Source organism: Trachypithecus francoisi, unplaced genomic scaffold, assembly GCF_009764315.1.
Source record: "Trachypithecus francoisi isolate TF-2019V2 unplaced genomic scaffold, Tfra_2.0 Lachesis_group15, whole genome shotgun sequence".
NCBI classification, from domain to species: domain Eukaryota; kingdom Metazoa; phylum Chordata; class Mammalia; order Primates; family Cercopithecidae; genus Trachypithecus; species Trachypithecus francoisi.
The window spans coordinates 99,298,572-99,320,352 of NW_022681460.1; the positions used below are offsets into that span (position 1 = coordinate 99,298,572).

Below are 21,781 nucleotides of genomic sequence, written 5' to 3' on the forward strand. Positions count from 1 at the left end.
CTAAAATTTAAAAAACTAAACATCAATTTAGAAAAATAAAGATTCAAGGTCCTTGGCAATCCAGCTCCACATTGTCTTTCCTGACCCCTCTGCCACGTCCACTCTATCCCCCCAACCTTCACACCGTGTTCCTTCATGGAACATCTCGCCCTCCCTGCATACTCCCCTTAACCTTATACCCCCTCCCTGGACAAACTGTTCACCCTGCTCAGAATGTCCTGCCTTAAATCTGTTCTCTGTTTTTATTTTTTTTCTTTTTTGAGATGAGGTCTTGCTCTGTCCCCCAGACTGGAGCAGTGGCGTGATCTCGGCTTACTGCAGCCTCTGCTTCCCAGGTTCAAGCAATTTTCCTGCCTCAGCCTCTTGCGTAGTTGGGACTACAGGCGTGTGCCACCACGCTGGCTATTTTTTTTTTTTTTTTTTTAGTAGAGATGGGGTTTCGCCATGTTGGCTAAACTGGTCTTGAATTCCCGACCTCAAGTGATTCTCCCATCTTTGCCTCCCAAAGTGCTGGGATTACAGGCATGAGCCACCATGCCCAGCCTCCCTCCTCTTTTTACAATACTTGAGGGCTATGCTCTCCGAGAACTCTCTGATCAGGGGCTCAGAAGCTGCAGGCTGCAGGGGCTAAAAGCATGGCCTCTGGGATCCCACCGCTGACTCAGCTGCATATGAGCAGTGTGACCTTGACTAGGACACTTAACTTCTCCGTGCCTTGTTTCCTCACCTGTAATATGGGGACAAAGCAGTACCCATCTCACAGGGTTGTTGTGAAAATTAAATCAATTTCGAGACACATGAAACACCAAGAATACTGCCAGGTACATACATAGTAAGTGCTCCATACATGTCAGCTGTAATTAATAAAGTTGTCTCCTTGTCTCTATCACTCACTAAGTTGTGTATCCCCCTGGGACAGAGCAGTTCCCTATTTAGCTTAGCAACCCACCCCCTACGCCAGATATTAAAAACTCAAGGCCGTTAGGCCCCCGGCAGTTAATATATAAGTGACCAAAGTAGCCAGTACAAGAGCAAAGTATGGCAAATGCAACAAAAGGTGGCATCTGCCACTCAGAATCAGTGGCAGGGAAGACAATAAGGCATGGTGGGGATCGTGGCAAACTGGACAACACATGCCCCATCCAAAGGCTGCAGTTGGGGCTGGGAACAGTGGCTCATGCTTATAATGCCAGTGTTCTGGGAGGACCAGACAGGAGGATCACTTGAGGCCAGGAGTTTAAGACCAGCCTAGACCACACAGTGAGGTCCCATTTCTACAAAAAATTTTAAAATTAGCCAAAAATAAGCTGGGCGTGGTGACACACATCTGTAGTCCCAACTGCTCAGAAAGCTGAGGTAGGAGGATTGCTTGAGGCCAGAAGTTTGAGGCTGTAGTGAACCATCATGGTGCCCCTGCACTCCAGCCTGGATGAAAGTGAGATCCCATCTCTTTTTTAAAAAAAAAAAAGAAAAAAAAAAAAGGCTACAATTGTATCCCAGTTCCAGCTGATCACTGCCTCAAAAAACTATGATTCTACTCTTGCGAGATTTTTGAGTTTTTCAAGAAAAGTCAGGTTTCTGGGCTTTTACAGCAAGGGCTTTATATTTTATATATATTTATATATATATAATCTCTCTCTCACATATCTATCTCCCACATATATATATATATATCTCTCTCATATACATATATATCTCATACATGTATGTATGTATTTTTAGTAAAGATGGGGTTTTGCCATGTTGGCCAGGCTCGTCTCGAACTCCTGACCTCAAGTGATCCACCTGAGTCTCAGCCTCCCATAGTGCTGGGATTACAGGCATGAGCCACCATACCCAGCCTGTGTCTTTATATTTCTAAACGCCAGTTACTACTTTTGGTCTCCACTGAGCCCAGCAGATGGCCCAGGGGTCACAGCCAGCTCCTACTTACCATGGTGATGCCCAAGAGAGTTGGGCTGACCAGAAACACTGGGGCCAGGAATATGCCCCGACTTCTTTCCCAGAAAGAGTAGAAGAGGTCTGCCCAGCAGACGATCCACAGCAAAAATCCCAAGGCCTGGAAGAGAAGCACATACACGTCCTACAACAGACAGCACTGGAACCTCCCGCAGGGCCTGCACAAACAGCTCAGCCCCAGGGGTAGGGGAAGCAGCCAGCCTTCAGGCTATCAGCCACAGTCCTAGGGCATGGCACATATCCTCTGGGATAAGGACAAGTCCTCAGTAGGGTGAGGTGGCATCCAGGCCGGCACGTGACGGTCTGTAACCGGCTTGCTCTGCCCCACTGCCTCCAACAGGACTGTTTGTCTGGTCACCATGCTCCCCATTGCCTGAACACTCAAGAGCTCAGCCCACAGCCCATCTCTAGCTTCAACCCCAGCACACTGCACAAGAAAGCCCTCCACGACAACCATTCATTCAACCAGTATTTACTGAGGGTCCTCTGTGGGTGGCATATGTCTCAAGGTGCATCCATTCTCAAATGATTCAGAAAAAATAAATTATGGCATGCATATATAGAGAGAGAACAAAAGCTCATGATAAAACAAATGTAGCAAAAGGTTAAAAAAATCAGTGAATACAGGCCGGATTCATGCCTGTAATATCAGCACTTTGGGAGGCCGAGGCAGGAGGATCACTGGAAGCCAGGACTTTGAGAACAGCTTGGGCAACAAAGCGAGACCCTGTCTCTACAAAAAATTGTTTTAAATTAGCCAGGCATGGTGGCGTATGCCTGTAGTCCCAGCTACTAGCTACTCAAAAAGCTGAGGCAGGATGGCTTGAGCCACGAGTTCAAGGTTGCAGTATGCTGTGATCATACCATTGCACTCCAGCCCAGATGACAGAGCAACACCATCTTAAAAAAAAAAAAAAGGGGGGCGCTGGGCGCGGTGGCTCAAGCCTGTAATCCCAGCACTTTGGGAGGCCGAGACGGGCGGATCACGAGGTCAGGAGATCGAGACCATCCTGGCTAACACGGTGAAACCCCGTCTCTACTAAAAATACAAAAAACTAGCCGGGCGAGGTGGCGGGCACCTGTAGTCCCAGCTACTCGGGAGGCTGAGGCCGGAGAATGGCGTAAACCCGGGAGGCGGAGCTTGCAGTGAGCTGAGATCCGGCCACTGCACTCCAGCCCGGGCGACAGAGCGAGACTCCGTCTCAAAAAAAAAAAAAAAAAAAAAAAAAAAACAGTGACTATGAGTGATGGATAGAGAAAATCAGGCGGCAGTTCCTGGTATCATTATCGCAACTTTTTTTTTTTTTTTTGAGAAGCAGTCTCGCTCTGTTGCCCAGGCTAGAGTGCAGTGGCACAATCTCACTTCGCTGCAACCTCCGCCTCCTAGGTTCAGGGGATCCTCCCCCCTCAGCCTCCCAAGTAGCTAAGATTACAGGCATGTGCCACCACACCCAGCTCATTTTTATATTTTTCGTAGAGACGGGGTTCACCATGTTGGCCTGGCTGGTCTCGAAATCCTGGCCTCAAGTGATTCGCCCGTCTTGGCCTCCCAAAGTGCTGCAATTACAGGCGTAAGCCACCACGCCCGGCTCATTATTGCAATTTTCCTGCAGCTTTAAATTATTTCAAAATAAAAGCCAACTTTAAAACAAAAAAAATTAGGGGCCAGGCGTGGGGGTTCACACCTGTAATCCGAGTACTTTGGGAAACCAAGGCAGGAGGACTGCTTGAGGCCAGGTTTCAAGACCAGCCTGGGCAACACAGCAAGACCCCTCTCTCTACAAAAAATAAATTAAAAATTGGCCAGAAAAAAATCTATATACATATATTTAATTAAATAAAAAGGAGATGACCCCAGTAAGAGGGGAAGAGCTGATAATCTCCCAGTAATGCCTTGAGAACAATCCTATCATTCCTGTTGCATAAACAGGGAAACTGAGGCTTGGGAAGGTTAAAAAATTTGCTCCAGGCCAAATACTAAGCGGCAGAGCCAAGATTTGTACCCATGTTTGTCTCCAGAGCTCCAGTTTTCACCTCCCACATTATTCTTCTGCCTTCTAGAGGAAGGAACTTAGAGCCAACTAACTAGAAGAGAAATGTCAGTTCTCACCAACCACCACTCCCCATCCAGGTGCACCTCCCTGCCCCCCACAACAAAACCCCCTGGTGACTTACAGTTTTGGTTTTGTTGAGAAGTGTCATCTGAATGTAGCCCCGGTCATGTCGGGAGAGATAGAGGAAGTAGAAGGGGAAACAGGCCCAGAGGTAAAAACAAGGCACCCACACGAGGACCGTGTTCTGAAAGCACTTGGTGAAGTCAGGGTTGCTGGTATACCATGTGACATTCCAGTCCTGCGAACACAAACACAGGCGAGGGGTCAGCAGGACACACCCCAGACGACAGGAGCTCACCTGGAGCGTGAAACCAGCTGCCATGGGGTTTGAATAAACAGACAAGGCTCCTATATATCCAAGGACCTCTCAGGATGAACACACAAACTCAAAAGATCAGTAGCCAGAAAGACTAAGAAACAAGGAACGAGGGATAAAGGTATGTGGTGTCTTCTGCACTCCCACCTGAGCAGCAGAGACCCTGTTTCAAAATTAATAAAAATAAAGCTCTCTTAGCAGGAGCATACAAATCAGATGCGTGGCTCATGCCTGTAATCCCAGCACTTTGGGAGGCCAAGTGGGCAGACCACTTTAGGCCAGGAGTTCGAGATGAGCCTAGTCAACACCGTGAGATGCTGCCTCTATGAAAAACACAAAAAAATGGCTGAGCATGGAACGTGCCTGTATTCCCAGTCACTCAGGAGGCTGAAGTGGGAGGACTGCCTGAGCCTGCAAGGTGGAAGTTGCAGTGAGCTGAGATCATGCCACTGCACTACAACCTGGGCAACAGAGCGAGACCCTCTCTCTCTCTCTCTCTCTCTCTCTCTCACACACACACACACACACACCACACAAACAGTGCATACACACAAAAAAAACCTCACCAACAAAAAGGTATGTAGCATCTCATGTGACATTAACAGCCCCCAGAACCTGTGGCAAGTCCCACTGTAGTATAAAAGATGGAGACAGCCATTTAAAGGAACGCTGAAGGATATTCTCGTATAACCGAAGAACCTGTGTCATCTAGATCACTCTGACCTTGTGAACTGAGGGCTTTCTAATCATCTTCATTCATCACCATCACCTCCCCCACTATGACCATCATCACCACCACCAATACCAATACCACTGCCACCACCACCACCACCGCCATCACCACCATTGTCACCACCAACACCACCATCACCACCAATATCATCACCACCATCATCACCACTGCCATAACCACCACCAATATCACTGCCAACCCCATACCACCGCCATCATCACCACCATCACCACCATCACCATCACCACCATCACCACCAATATCACTGCCAACACCAACGCCATCACCACTATCGCCATCACCACCGTCGCTATCACCACCACCACCACCATCACCAATACTACCGCCATCACCACCACCACCAATATCACTGCCACCACTGCCATCACCACCAACGCCATCACCACCACGACCACCACCACCCCCACCACTACTGCCATCATCACTACTGCTGCCATCATCACAACCATCACACCACCGCCATCATCACCATCACCAATATCACCACCACCACCATCACCACCACTCCCCACCACCCCCCCCACTATCACCATAACCATCATCACCATCACCACCACCACCAGGGACAACAACCAAATTGCAGTTGTGTGCCGGGCTTTATTCTAAGTACCTCATGTGTATTATCTCCTTTCATTCTATAAGTATTTTTATCATCTCCTTTTTCAGATGTGAAAGTCAGGCAGAGAAGGGTTAAATACTGTGTCCAGTATCACACAGCTGGGAAGCTCTGGGGCTGAATTCAAACTCAGGCAATGTGGTTCAAGTCTGCATTTTACCACTGAGCTGTCCAGCCTTGGAAACAAATTTTGTTTCAATTACTCTTTAAAAAAAAAAAAAAAAAAAGCCTGTATTTTGTTAAAGAGCTGTGCCAAATAGATAAATTCATAGATAGATACACACATAGATAGATCAGATATGTACCTGCCCAAGAATAAACCTCCACCATCAGTTGTTCTGTAATGAAGAATTTAAATTTTTCTTTTTTTGAAATGAGGTCTTGCTCTATTGCCCAGGCTGAAGTGTGGTGGCAAGATCACAGCTACCTGTGCCTTGAACTTTTGGGCTCAAGCAATCCTCCCACCTTTGCCTCCCAAGCAGCTATACTACAGGTATGCACCACCATGCCCAGCGGAAGAATTTCCATGTAATTGAAGCCATAATCTGGCAACTGACCGAACAACTTTGGGAAAACTCACTACTCTTTTCGGGATCTCAATTTCCTGTCTCCACCACAGTTAGATTGGATAAGAGGTACAAAACAGGTTTCCCCACCCACAGTGTGGCCCATAGATGGCTTGTTGTTATTGCTGTTGTTTTAGGAATACTTTTTATTTAAAAAAAAAAAAAAAAGATTAGATTAGATTCCAACATTTAAATTTTGATTTCCGGCTTTTTATTTTATTTTTATTTTTTTGACAGAGTCTTGCTTTGTTGCCCAGACTGGAATGCAGTGGCGTGATCTCAGCTACTGCAATCTCCGCTTCCCAGGTTCAAGCGATCTTGGCTCACTGCAACCTCTGCTTCCCGGGTTCAAGTGATTCTCCTGCCTCAACCTCCTAAGTAGCTAGGACTACAGTCACGTGCCACCCCGCTCGGCTAATTTTTTTTGAATTTTTAGTAGAGACAAGGTTTTACCATGTTGGCCAGTCTGGTCTCCAAGTCCTAAACCTCAGGTGATCTGCCACCCTCGGCCTCCCGAAGTGTTGGAATGACAGGCCTGAGCCACTGTGCCCAGTCTCTGGCATAACTTTAAAAATCAGAAAATCTTCGGGCGTGGTGGCTCACGACTGTCATCCCAGCACTTTGGGAGGCTGAGGCAGGAGGATCACAAAGTCAGGAGATCAAGACCCTCCTGGCCAACATGGTAAAACCTCATCTCTACTAAATACAAAAAATTAGCCAGGCTTGGTGGTGCACGCCTGTAGTCCCAGCTACTCAGGAGGCTGAGGCAGGGGAATCGCTTGAACCTGGGAGGCAGAGGTTGCAGTGAGCCAATATCGTGCCACTCCACTCCAGCCTGGCGACAGAGCAAGACTATGTCTTAAAAAAAAAATCCGAAAATCTGGTGGCGCTGGGCCCCTATTCCTGGTATATGACTATCACTAGGAGCTGGGAGGGGCCAGTCTTTAGATCAGGCCCAGTTGTCCAGTTGGCTGCCGTCCCCAAAAAACCCACTTCTTCCCCAGACTTCCCATGCAACCGGCCTATGCACCCTCCAAATAGCTCTGATTCCAATAGCCCTCCCACGACCACCTGAGACCCCCATGGAATGTCAAGGAATCCAGACCCTTACAGCTCCACACAGCTCTAAAGCCATGTCAAAAAAAAAGTTAAAAATGAGAAATGAAGGAAATAAGATCACTTCACTTAAAAAAAAAAAAAAGTGTCAATCTGATCAAAATACACATGTTCCAATAATTAAAAGATCTAGTTATCAGGTCGGGCACGGTGGCTCATGCCTATAATCCCAGCACTTTAGGAGGCCTAGGCAGGTGGTGAGGAGTTTGAAACAAGCCTGGCCAACATAGTGAAACCACTATCTCTACTAAAAACATAATAATTACCCAGGCATGGTAGTGCACGTCTGTGATCCCAGCTACTCAGGAGGCTCAGGCAGGAGAGTCACCTAAACCCAGGAGGCAGAGGTTGTAGTAAGCCAAGATGGCACCACTGCACTCCAGCCCAGGCAACATAGTGAGTCTCCATCTCAAAAAAAAAAAAAAAAAAAAAGTAAACCTTACAAGGCCAACACACACAAAGAGATTTAGCTAGGAAACATCAAGATACAAACCCTAAAAAGTCTTTTTGGCCTGGCACATTTGGAACACAGCCTTGTAAAGAAGAAGTTGATCGTGGAGAAGGCAAGACATCTGAAAGACTGATTATTTTAATTTATTTCACCCTACTGTTAATTCCTAAGGTGATGGCTGAAAAAAGGATTAAACTGTTGGTGGTCATTATATACAGAACAGCTTCTGAGCAGTTACCAGTAAAATCTCATTCCAAAGGAATTTGCCCTGCTAGAAAGAAAATAATACCAAGACTTGACATATGCAGTTATGTATACAAGAGACATAGTTCCAATGTTAAACATTTAATTGACCTGATCCTAGCCCCACATTATTCCTTCCCAGGACTACTGCAATTGCTTCCTAACTCTTTCCTGTCTCCAGCCTCTCCTGGTCCTACTGAGTCCTCCCTACTACAGCCAGTCCTCCCCACCATAGCCAGAGAATTATCTATGTACACATCCATATGTATACCCACAGATATATTTATCAACCAGCCATGAACCCATCCACCCATCCATCCATCCACCCACCCACCCACCAATGCATCCATCCATCCACCCCCCCAACCAATTCATCCATTTACCTACTCACCTACCAATTCATCCACCCATCCACCAACCCACCAATTCATTCATCCATCCACCTACCCATCCACCAATTCATCCATCCACTCTACCCACCTACCAATTCATTCACCTATCAATCCATCCACCCACCCACCAGTTCATCCATCCATCCACCCACCCACCAATTCATTCATCCATCCACCAATTCACCCATCCACCCTATCCACCTACTAATTCATTCATCCATCAATCCATCCACCCACCAGTTCACCCATTCACCAACCAATCCATTCACCTATGTATCCACCTACCCACTCAACCATCCATCCATTCATCCACCCATATCTCCCTCTCTTTGTGATTATTTTTAATAGGTAATATATTTGTGTGCTAAAACTCTTTCAAATTACTCAAAAAGGTATACAGTGAAAAGTATGTCTTTCTCCCCAAACTAAGCCCCCCATTCCTACCCTACAGGAAAGCTACCATTGCTAACATCTTACATTCTTCCAGATATATTCCAGATACGACCTATTTGTAGCCCCAAAAGGCACCATGATACCCTGTTCTATACCTTGCTTTTTTGTTTACTTAGCTAATATTAAAAACTGAACTTTTTTTTTTTTTTTTTTTTTTTGGAGACAAGATCTCACTCTGTTGCTCAGGCTGGGATGCAGTGGCACAATCGTAGCTCACTGCAGCCTCAACCTCCCGGGCTCCAGCAATCCTTCCACCTCAGCCTCTTGAGTAGCTAGGACCACAGGCACACACCACCATGCCCAGCTAATTCTGTATTTTTAGTAGAAATGGGGTTTTGCCATGTTGCTCAGGCTGGTCCCAAACTCCTGAGCTCAAGCAATCCACTTGCCTTGGCCTCCCACAGTGCTGGGATCACAGGTGTGAACCACCACACACAGGCTTTCGAAACTGATCTTTATCAGTAACATAGATGTGTTTTATTCTTGATATTTCTTTTGAACAAAAAGGTAAAAGGGACAAGTCTTCTCATTCCATTCCCTAAGCCCCTCCCCTCAGTTCTTCTCTCTAGAGGCAACGATCATGGGTTTATGTCTTCTTTCACAAAATATTTTATACAAAAATAACAAAAGTAAATATATATCTTCTGTTATCAAATGGAAGGAAGCATACATTACATAATGTTCTGTACTTTTGCTTTTTTCTCTTAATCACAGATTTTAAAGATCATTCCGCAGTATACATGAACAGTTTCCTCACTCTTTGTTATGGCTGTTTTGTATTCTATTGTAGGGATGAACTTGACTTCCATATGTCTCCTGGGGACTTGGCATTGTTATTGCTCTTACAAACAGTGCAGCATTGAATAAACAGCCTGGGAGGAGCCTTATTTCACACTCAAACAAGTGTTGGTAAGATCACTTTCTCGGTCAGGTGTGGTGGCTCCCATCTGTAACGCCAGCACTTTGGGAGGCCCAGGTAGGAGGATCCCATGAGCCCAGCAGTTTGAGACCACCCTGGGCAACATAATGAGGCTCTGTCTCATATATACACAAACTTTCAAAAAATGAACCTGCCAGGTCAAAGTGTGTATACAGTAACATTTAGACAGACACTGCCCTCCAAATGGGGAACATCAATTCATACTTCAGCTCATGAGGTACAAAGGCAATTACTTCACAAAGCACAGCAGGTTACAAGTTTCTGACCTCTGCCAATCTGAGGTGAAAAATCTCTCTCTGTAGTTTTAAGTTCCTTTTCTCTTTATCATGAGTAAAACTGAGGGTCTTTCCATATGTATTTAAAAGCAATCAGGTTTTCCTGCTCAGAGGACAATTCATAGACTTAGACATTTACATTAATACATAGGGCAGATCTAGTGGCCATCTCTCTTCTGCTGGGAAACAACTTCCCATGGCTCCCTATTGCTTTTAAGAACCAATCCTTGCAGTGATCCATGAGGCCTTCCTTCTACATTCACGTCCCATCTGCTTCTCCTACAATTTCTCTCAACCTGTTCCCCAGATGTGCCAACTCAGGCATTTACTTAAGGAAGTATTTACCAAGTTTGTTGTCAGATAATGTTCTAGACACTGTTTCAGGCACTGGAGATTCAGAAAGGCTGTGAGTCCTGCCTTCAAGGCAGTTACCAGCTGCTGGTCAAATAAATGGTTCCTTCAGTCATCTCTTGCTAGATTCTCTCTCTGCAATGTCTTTCTGCCCTAACAAACTCTTATTCATCCTTCAAAACCCAACTCAGGTACCTCATTTAAAAAGCTTCCTCCACACTCCCCAAATAATCTGCCCCCAACCTTTGCAATGATCTTCTTACTTGTCCACCATCAATTTCCTCCTTTGTTTGGTTTGGTTATTGTTGTTGTTGTTTTGGTAATTAAGTAATAATCTGGCTGGGCACAGCAGTTTGCATTTCTAATCTCAGCACTTTGGGAGGCCAAGGCAGGAGGATCACTTGAGCCCAGGAGTTCAAGACCAGCCTGGGAAACATAATGATACCTCGTGTGTTTTTTTTTAAATAATTATTTTGAAAAATTTTAACAATTAAATAATCCATTCAGGTACAGACTAGCTATGACCGCTCACTTCCTAATCGAGCAGATGTAGATTCAAATTCAGGCCTTGACCCCATGTGAACCTAGGGAAGTCACTTAATTTCTCCAAGCGTCAGTCTCCTGATCAGTAAAAAGAGTCAGAAAAGCTGAGCACGATGGCTCACACCTGTAATCCTGGCACGTTGGGAGGTCGGCGCAGGTGGATCGCTTGAGCCCAGGAGTTGAAAGCCAGCCTGGACAACATGGCAAAACCCGTCTCTACTAAAAACGCAAAAACTTAGCCAGGTGGGGTGGCACTCGCCTATAATCCCAGTTACTCAGTGGGCTGAAGCAGGAGGATCACCTGAGCCTTGGGAGCTAGACGCTGCCGTGAGCTGTAATCACACCACTACACTCCAACCTGGGTGACAGAGTGAGCACTTGTCTCAAAAAAAAAAAAAAAAAAAAAAAAAGGAAGGCCAGGCGTAGTGGCTCACATCTGTAATCTCAGCACTTGGGAGGCCGAGGCGGGCGGATCACAAGGTCAGGAGATTGAGACTATCCTGGCCAATATGGTGAAACCCCATCTCTACTAAAAATACAAAAATTAGCCAGTGTGGTAGCAAGCACCTGTAGTCCCAGCTACTCGGGAGGCTGAGGCAGAAGAATCCCTGGAACCTGGGAAGCAGAGGTTGCAGTGAGCCGAGATTGTGCCATTGCACTCCAGCCTGGGTGACAAAGCTAGACTCAGGCTCAAAAAGAAAGGAAGAAAGGAAGGAAGGGAGGACGGGAGGGAAGGAGGGGAGGGGAGAAGAGGGGAGAAAGGGAAGGGAAGGGGAGGGAGGAAGGAAGGAGGGAAAAGAAAGATAGAAAGGGAAAGCGAAAGGGAGAAAGAAAAGCCTGGGCACAGAGACTCACACCTTTAATCCCAGCAATTTGGGAGACCGAAATGGGAGGACAGCCTGAGCCCAGGAGTTCTAGACCAGCCTGGGCAACACGGTGAGACCCCATTTCTTTCTTTCTTTTTTTTTTTTTTTATATAAGACGGAATTTCGCTCTTGTTGCCCAGGCTGGAGTGCAATGGCAAGATCTCAGCTCACCGCAACCTCCGCCTCCCAGGTTCAAGCTATTCTCCTGCCTCAGCTTGCCAAGTAGCTGGGACTACAGGCACCTGTCACCATGCCCGTCTAATTTGTTGTATTTTTAGTAGAGACAGGGTTTCACTGTGTTAGCCAGGCTGGTCTTGAATTCCCGACCTCAGGTGATCCGCCCACCTCAGCCTCCCAAAGTGTTGGGATTACAGGCATGAGCCACTGCACCCGGCAAGACCCCATTTATTTAAAATTTTTTTTTAAATTTTTTTTAAAAGTCAGGAAAACACATCATTTGGAAGAGTTCTGGAAAGGATTCAATGGGACAATGCGTGCCAGATGCTGATACAGTCTAGAGACAATAAACCGTAGAAGCAGATACTAACAGTTAGTAATAATCACCACTGCCACCACCACGGTATTGCCCAGAGATAAGAATTTTAAAGGATGAAGAAAAGTTGTCCTTTCAAGCAAGAAAGTAAGCTACAGAAGAAACCAGAGAGCATTTAAGGATACCGGAACTCCAGGGAAGGAGAGGTCAGGAAACACTGAGCAAAGGAAGGTGTTTCCTCTGCAGCAAGCAAATTGAAGAGCACAAGCAAGCTTCCTGCTCAGAGCCAGATGGCCAGCTCAGACCCAGAGGGTAGCTGTGGGAGGGAGCGGAAGGAAGGCATCACAAGAGGAAATCTGACTCTGACCATGAACTTTGACTATTGCAGAAAGCAGCCAACATGGGTCACCCTTGCCATCCACCCCCACATCACCTCCATCACGGCCCCTACAGCGGCCAACAGCGTAGGTCACAAAGCTAAGAGCATCTGGGGACCAGGCACAGTGGCTCACACCTGTAAACCCAGCACTTTGGCAGGCTGAGACGGGAGGATTGCTTGAGCTCAGGAGTTCAAGAAAAGCCTGGGCAACATAGTAAGACCCTGTCTTCACAAAAAAATTTAAACATTATCCAGGCGTGGTAGTGCAGACGTGTAGTCCCCTCTACTCAGGAGGCTGAGGTGGGAGGATCTTTTGAGCCTAGGGGGTTGAGGCTGCAGTGAGCTAAGATCGTCCCACTGCACTCCAGCCTGAGTGACAGAGTAAGAGACTCTGTCTCAAAGGGAAAAAAAAGTATCGGGGCTGGGCGCAGTGGGTCACACCTGAAATCCCAGCACTTTGGGAGGCTGGGGAGGGCAGATCACTTGAGGTCAGGAGTTCGAGACCAGCCTGGCCAACATAGTGAAACCCCATCCCTACTAAAAAATACAAAACATTAGCCGGTCATGGTGCCAAATGCCTGTAATCCCGGCTAGTCGGGAGGCTGAGGCACAAGAATCGCCTGAACCCGGGAGGTGGAGGTTGCAGTGAGCAAGATCAGGTCATTGTCCTCCAGCCTGGGTGACAGAGCGAGACTTTGTCTCCAAAAAAAAAAGAAAAAAGAAAAAGTATCGAGGCCTCTTGGGTGTTCCTTACTGGCAAGGACCCTAATGTGTCCTTCTTTAACAACTCCAGGAGGTAAGAAGCGCGACTGTCACTACTGGAGGCTTCTGGGAAAAACGGTGAATACTGGGCAGTATCGAAAGACTCAAGAAAGGGATGATCCCCGGGAGTCTGCAGGCCACTTGCTGTTCACAACTCTGAGAATCACAGCTACCCAAGGCTGCTTCCTAATCTAGGGAAATCCAGCCAGGCCCACCACTCTCTGAGCAGAATCAGAAGAACCCAACTGTCCAACACGCAATTCAGCCACAAGAGATGAGTTCTGAAGAACACGGTCACCAGTCACTGCACCAGCCCAGGCCCTGCCCCTAACCTGGCCCATGGAAATCTTCATAGAGAAAGTGCACGTCGGCCAGGTATGGTGTCTCACGTCTGTAATCCCAGCACTTTGGGAGGCCAAGGCAGGTGGATCACGAGGTCAGTAGATGAAGACCATCCTGGCTAACATGGTGAAACCCCGTCTCTACTAAAAACACAAAAAAATTAGCCGGGCGTGGTGGCACAGGCCTGTAGTCCCAGCTACTTGGGAGGCTAAGGCAGGAGAATCGCTTGAACCCGGGAGGCAGAGGTTGCAGTGAGCCAAGATTGAACCATTGCATTCCAGCCTGGGCAATAGAGCAAGACTCCATCTCAAAAAAAAAAAAAAAAAAAGAGAGAGAGAAAGCTCATGTCCCCCCCAGGTCCCAGTTCCCTCCAACAGCGGCTTCTCTTTGCGGGACACCTCACCAGCTTGGTCAAGTTCTTGTATCTCCATGCCCTCAGTTCTGACACTCAAGAAGCTCAGGACCCCGTCCAAGTCTGAGTGGCCCCTGACCTTCGTGCATTCATAAAATTCCTATTGCATGGCGTCATCTTTTCTGGGCTGAATGATGATGACTAAGGCACCAGGCATTGATCTAAGTCTTCTTATACATGACCCTGGTGCCGACCTCCTTCCTGTACGTGACCCTGGCTTTGACCTGCCTTCCTGGTTCAGCCGTGATTATCTTGGAAGTCCTCGTGCACCTGGCGGCTCACTAACTTTCCCCTACACCCCTACTGCTCCCATCCGGATGGCACAGATTCTGGACAGACGCTCCGCCAGGGCCTGCAGGGATAAGGCAAGTAGCCCTGCCAGGGACCCAGTCAGCCAACTCCAGGACAGGAGAGAAGGCCACAGAGAGGATGGGGCAGACAACAGGCAGAAAAAGTGATTACGAATCTCAACTGCCACTGATGGAGGTAATGAGAACCTACTGTGTACCACGAGTTCCACTGAGGCCTGAGCATCCACTCCCAGTTCAAACATCTCAATAACTCACACCCCGCAGGGTGCAGTGGCTCATGCCTATGTATCACAGCGCTTCAGGAGGCTGAGGTGGGAGGACAGCTTGAGGCCAGGAGTTTCAGATCAGCTTGGGCAACACAGACTGTGTCTGTACAAAAAAATTTAAAAACTTAGCTGGCCGGGTGCAGTGGTTCACACCTATAATCCCAGCACTTTGGGAGACCAAGGTGGGCAGATCACGAGGTCAGGAGTTCGAGACCAGCCTGGTCAACATAGTGAAACCCCCTCTCTACTAAATGTACAAAAATTAGCCGGGCATGGTGGTGTGTGCCTGTAATCCCAGCTACTCCGGAGGCTGAGGCAGGAGGATCGCTTGAACCCGGGAGGTGGAGGTTGTGGTAAGCCGAGATCACGCCACTGCAGTCCAGCCTGGGCAACAGAGTGAGACGCCATCTCAAAAAAAAAAAAAAAAAAAAACTTAGCTGGGCATGGTGATGCACACCTGTAATCCCAACACTTTGGGAGGCCGAGGCAGGAGGATCACTTGAGCCCAGGAGTTCGAGACCAAAGTTGGCAATGGAGCGAGACTCCCCCTGCTCTACAAATAAAAAAATTAAAAAGTAGCCAGATGTGACGATGCTTGCCTTTAGTCCCAGCTACTCAAGAGGCTGATGAAGGAGGATCACTTAAGCCCAGGACTTCGACGCTGCAGTGAGCTATGACTGCACCACCAAACTCCAGCCTAGGCAAAAGATTGAGACCCTGTCTCAAAAATAAATAAATAAGTAACTTGCAACAGTCAGGTTCCTCTTGCTCAGTGGACATTTATCAGGGACTTCTACCATGTGCCAAGGTCATGTGCAAGTAAAGTCTCCAGTCTCACACAGTTTCATTGTATGGAAGAGGCCAAAACTACAAATAGGTTAAAAAAAAAAAAAAAAAAAAACTATGTATGCCCAACGGGAGCAAATGGCTTGAAGAAGAAGAAAGTGGATGAAGCATAACGGTGGGCGGGCAGGTGCTAGTTCTGTATCAGGTAGACAGAAAGGGCCTCTGGGCCAAGGTGACATTTCAGCAAAGTGCGGAAAGAAATGAAGAAATCTGTGCCACCCTGTGTCTATAGAAAGAGTAAGAGGGAAGATTCATTAGTTGCATCACCCAAGCACCACTCTAAGTGTTTCACGTTACATTTCATCCTCACACACAACTCTAGGATTCAGGTACTATAACCTAACCCATTTTACAGATACAGAAATAGGCCTGGTCATACATAATCTACAAGCAGCATACAGTCAGGAATCTGATGTTTTGTTTTTGAGACGGGGTTTCACTCTTGTCGCCCAGGCTGGAGTATAATGTGATCTCAGCTCACTGCAACTTCCGCCTCCCAAGTTCAAGCGATTCTCCTGCCTTAGCCTCCCAAGTAGCTGGGATTACAGGTGGCTGCCACCATGCCTGGCTAATTGTTGCATTTTTAGGAAAGACGGGGTTTCACCATGTTGGCTAGGCTGGTGTCACATTCCTGACCTCATGATCCGCTCTATCCCAGCTACTTGGGAGGCTGAGGCAGGAGAATCACTTGAACCCAGGAGGCAGAGGTTGCAGTGTGCCAAAATCATGCCATTGCACTCCAGCCTGGGCAACAGAGCAAGACTTAATATCAAAAAAAAAAAAAAAAAGGAAAAAAAGCTAATTAATCTGCAGGGGGTAGGCCTGAAACGAGGGAGAGGAAGGCAACTATTAATTTTTGTTTTATTATCTTTTGTACTGTTTGAATTTTCTCCTCTGCATGCATTATTTCTAAAATAATAATAAGAAAGCCAGTTCGCACTTCAAATAAATAAATAGCAGCAGCAGGAATTGAAGGGTAGGACATTTCTAAATGCTGAGTTGGAAACAAAAAGAAAGCATGTATTTATTGGGTGCCAATAATAACAGCCAGAGTGACCGCGCCAGGCACGGTGATAAGTGCTTCCCAAGCATAGTCCATTTAAACTTTCCAACAGCCCTACAAAGTCAGGACGATTAAAACTCTCCCCTTTCCTGACAAGGGCTCCGAGGTCCAGAGAGTTTATGTAAATGGCTTGGGCTCGTAAACCTAAAAGAAACAGAGCCAGGATTTGAACCCACGGAGAGTCTGACACTGAGTTCCACCACCTCTAAACCAGGTGCTTGGAACACTAAGGCCTTTTTGTTTGGTTGGTTGGCTGGTTTTGTTTTTTGAGACAGGCTCTCACTCTGTTGCCCAGGCTTGAGTGCAGTGGCACCATCACAACTCACTGCAGCCTCTATGTCCTGGGCTCCAGCAAACTTCCTGCCTCAGCCTCCCCAGTAGCTGGGACTACAGGCACGCACCACCATGCCTGGCTAATTTTTGTATCTTTCGTAGATCCAGGGTTTTACCATGTTGCCCAGGCTGGTCTTGAACTCAAGCAGTCTGCCCGACTCGGCCTCCCAGAGTGCCAGGATTAGAGGTGTGAGCCACCACACCCAGCCAGAATTCTAAGGCGTTTGCAAGGTGCATGGCAGACAGATGGAGCCTGAGGTGGCTTGGAGGCAAGATCTCCAGGGCCAGAGATCAAGTGAATGGCCTCAGGCCTCACAGATTCCAAACACATCTCTCCAGAGCAGAGAAGCAAGATTTTGACTCAGACATGGAAACATTCTACAACTCCTGCCACCCACCCAGCCCCGAATGTGAGCAGTGCAGGGTAGTGGTTAAACAATACAAGGTTCAGGATCTAGGTTCCCATCTCCACCACTTACAGATGTGTGCCCTCAAGCAGGGCTTCTTCAACCTCAGAACCGCTGATATTTGAGCCCAAATAATTCTTGGTTGTAGGGGGCCATCCTGTGCACTGTAAGATACTGAGTGGCATCGCTGGCCTCTACCACTAGATGATAATGGCACTCCCCACCTCCTCAAGTTGTGACAACCAAAACTGTCTCTAGACATTGTCAAGTATCTCCAGAGAGGCAAAGTCATCCCCACTGCCCTAAAGCAAGTCAGTTCACCTCACCAGGCCTTGATTTCTTCATCTGTGAAATGAGACTATTTCTAGAACGCACCTATCACAGAGTTATCACGAGGGTTCAGTAAGGTGACCCAAGCGCCAGGTTCCAGGAGCTGTTGTTCCTAGCAGCCAAGAGATGGATTCACACACACAAGTGCAGGGTTCCTGTCATGCATTCATGCATTCAATTGATCATTTGATGACTGTTTATTGAGCACCTACTATGTGCCTAGACCGGGGCTAGTCACAGGCATGGGGGGAAATCAGAAACGATATCTCTGCCCTCTTAAGATGCATAGTCCATCAAAGATGAAAGTTCACAGATAAGAACTTAATGACAAAGAGCGGTACCTGCCGTGAAGGAAAGAGAAGGGGTGTCAGGACAGGAAGCACCGGAGTGGGGGTCTGAGCAGATGACATCCCCGCAGACTGGAAGGGTCAGGAAGAGCTGGCTGTGCAAAGATTTTAGGAAGCACATACCAGGCAGAGATAGCACAGGCAAAGGCCACAGTCAGGGGGGTGGGTGGCTGCAGCAATGAGCCAGGACCCAAGACGGAGCGGGAGGAGAAGTCACCAGGGGCCACGGCAGAGCCGATCTTGGAGTCACGGTACAGAGTATGGATTTTTCGTTCTAATTCTCACAGGAGGTCCTGGGAGGGCATTAAGCAGAGGCATGGCATCGCCTAATTCACATATTAAGACAGTGGTCCCTGGCCAAGCACAGTGGCTCACGCCTGTAATCCCAGCACTTTGGGAGGCCGTGGCGGGCGGATCACCTGAGGTTAGGAGTTCGAGACCAGCCTGGCCAACATGGTGAAACCGCGTCTCTACTAAAAATACAAAAATTAGCCAGGCGTGGTGCCATGTGCCTGTAATCCCAGCTACCCAGGATGCTGAGGCAGGAGAATCGCTGGAACCCGGGAGGTGGAGGCTGCAGTGAGCTGAGATTGTGCCAGTGCACCCCAGCCTGAGAAACAGAGCAAGACTCCATCTCAAAAGAAAAAAAAGATAGCGGTTGCCTTTTCGGCAGCAAGGATGGGTTTTGTGGAAGACGATTTTTCCACAGACAAGGTAGGGGATGATTCGAGCACATTACGGTTTTCTGCACCTTATTTCTACGATTACACTGTAATATATAATGAAATAATTATACAACTCACCATCATGTAGAATCAGTGGGAGCCCTGAGCTTGTTTTCCCACAACTAGATGGTCCCATCTGGGGGGTGATGGGTGACAGTGACAGATCATCAGGCACTGGATTCTCATAAGGAGCACGCAGCCTCAATCCCTTGTACGCACAGTTCATAATAGGGTTCGCGCTCCTATGAGAATCTAATGCCACCGCTGATCTGACAGGAGGCAGAGCTCAGGCAGTGATGCAAAAGATGGGGAGCAACTCTAAATACAGATGAAGTCTTGCACGCTCGCCTGCCGCTCACTTCCTGCTGTGTGGCCTCTGGCCTGGTTCCTAACAGGGCATGAACTGGTACCAGTCCGTGCTCTGGGAATTGGGGACCCCTGTATTAAGAGACCTTAGGAGAAGATCCTAGGGGAGATGGGCAAGGTGGCTGCAGCCATTGTCAAGGCAATGAAACAGGTGACAGAGAAGCCTGGTTCAAGGCGACTGCTGGGTCGGCGTGTATGGCGTTAGCACATTTACTTCTCCCCGTAACCCTAGGAGAAAGGTGAGGACCAGCAAGGTGAAGGAACTGCTCCAACAGCACACAGGCCGTAAGTGGGGATGCAAGGATGTCTGACTTAGATACCATCCCGAGACATGTACAGTGAGTACCAGATGCTGCTTCGTGGCACCACAGAGTCTACACTTGCAGATTCACCTAATGAATGCTGATGGCCCTGCAGCTCTGCCCGCAGTGGGGGTTCTGCTTGGCGACACTGAGCTCTGCCCTGAAGCTGAGTCCAGAGGCCCCAGAAGAGCCGAGAGGTGCCGTCCTTGTGGAATTTCACTCAACCCTGAGCTCGCTGGGGCTACGTTTCTTTTGCAGAACAAGCCCTGTACTTTTCATGCATATTGCAAGACCGAAAGGGGTCTGGAGTGGCGCTCTGTTTTGCCAATGGAAAACTAAGAAAAGGGAAAGAAGAGAAATCAGATTCACTCCACCACACACCCATACCCCTGCCCCCAACACACACACACAAACACACACACACACAGCTTCCCTGTGATTTAGAGGCACAGGTGGCCCTAGACCCTGAGACACCCAAAATTCCACTCCCTTGAGTTAGACACTAAACACCAAGAGGCACTAGCACCGCTGAACTGGAGACGACAGTGGTGATCTCCTAATCTCAGCCACACATGGGCCCTGGAGAAATAACTGCACTCTGTGTTCACTGGAGCGTCATTCACAACAATCAAGATGGAGACAACTAAATGTCTATCTGTAGTCAAGTGGACAAAGAAAACGTGATCCATACATGCCATGGAATGTCGCTCAGCCTTAAAAAGGAAAGAAATTCTGCCATTTGCAACAACATAGATGCGCCCGGAGAACATTATGTTAAATTGAAAAAAGCCAGGCACAGGAAGACAAACACTGCAAGATCTCACTCACATGTGACATCTAAAAAAGATCAACTCATAAAAGCAGAGAACAGAATGGTAGTTGCAAGGAGCTGCTGGTAGGGGCAACAGGGAGGTGTTAGTCAAAGCATACTAAGTTTTGGTAATGCAAGATGAGTCAGTCAGTCCTAGGGTCTACTGTACAGTATAGTGCCTATAGCTCACGATACTATATTGTATACTTAAAAATTTGCTGATGGCTGGGTGTGGTGCCTCACGCCTATAATCCCAGCATGTTAGGAGGCCAAGGAGGGTGGATCACTCAAAGTCAGGAGTTCAAGATCAGCCTGGCCAAGATGGCGAAACCACTTATCTACTAAAAATACAAAAATTAGCCAAGTGTGGTGGTGGGCGCCTGTAATCCCAGCTACTCGGGAGGCTGAGGCAGGAGAATCACTTGAACCTGGAAGGCAGAGGTTGCAGTGAGCTGAAATCACACCACTGTACTCCAGCCTGGGTGACAGAGCCAGATTCTGTTACAAAAAAAAAAAAAAAATTGCTGAATGGTGCCAGGCACAGTGGCTCACACCTGTAATCCCAGCTACTTGGGAGGCTGAGGTGGGAGGCTCGCTTGAGCCCAGGAGTGGGAAGCTGCAGTGAGACATGATTATGCTAATGCACTCCAGCCTGGGTCAGAGAATGAGACCACGTCTCAAAGAAAAAGAAATAAAAGTAAAATCACAACTCTTTCTAAGCACTGACTGCGTACCAGGCACTGTGTTCAGGTTTCATGTACATTGTGCCATTTTATCACCCTAGCAGTCTATGAGGAAGGTACTGTAATGACTCCCACCTTACAGAGAGGAACGCAGAGACAAACAGGTGAGAAGAAGTCCCACGAGTCACAGGGGCAGGACCTTGAGGGTCCTGGATTCAAACCCCAGCAATTCTTCCGCACAACCAACCAAGGAACAGACTGGGCTTCGAGGGGCAAAAGGCAAGGTGAGAGGCTGCTCCTGAACACCAGGCTCAGAAACAGCGCTGCAAAGGGACAGCTCAGAAGCCAAGAAAAGCTGAGAAAAGAAGTCCAAGAGGCCCGTGGTTAGGTCAGGGCACCCGCTGGGCCTCTGAACATTAATCCTGTTTAAAGACACAGCATGCGGCATTCATTTTCCCACTGCAGTCCTGAAAAGATCTGGAGAAAGGCTAAAGTCTCCTGGCCCCAACACAGCAGGAGGCAAGCACGGCTAGCAGGGGCATGGGGTGAGAGGAAGGCGGCTAGAGTCAGCATCGCGTGGGCGGTGACAAGCCCTGGCATGCTGCACCCCACCCTGCCCCCTAACTCAGCAGAGCTAAGAATAAAGCC

General features: G+C 47.8%; 1 protein-coding gene across 2 annotated transcripts in view; it reads right to left on the reverse strand.

Annotated features, from left to right (window-relative positions):
* Positions 1-21,781, reverse strand: part of ABCC1 (ATP binding cassette subfamily C member 1) — a 193,459-nt gene that overhangs the window by 134,030 nt on the left and 37,648 nt on the right. For both annotated transcript variants that reach the window (XR_004443005.1, XM_033235630.1), the window contains exons 2-3: positions 4,135-4,311; positions 1,934-2,059 (exon numbers count right to left, since the gene is read on the reverse strand). Coding sequence is in view for 1 of the 2 variants with exons in the window: in XM_033235630.1 (XP_033091521.1) it covers positions 1,934-2,059; positions 4,135-4,311 (303 nt within the window). In the remaining variant the exon portion in view is untranslated. The remainder of the gene's footprint in view (positions 1-1,933; positions 2,060-4,134; positions 4,312-21,781) is intronic.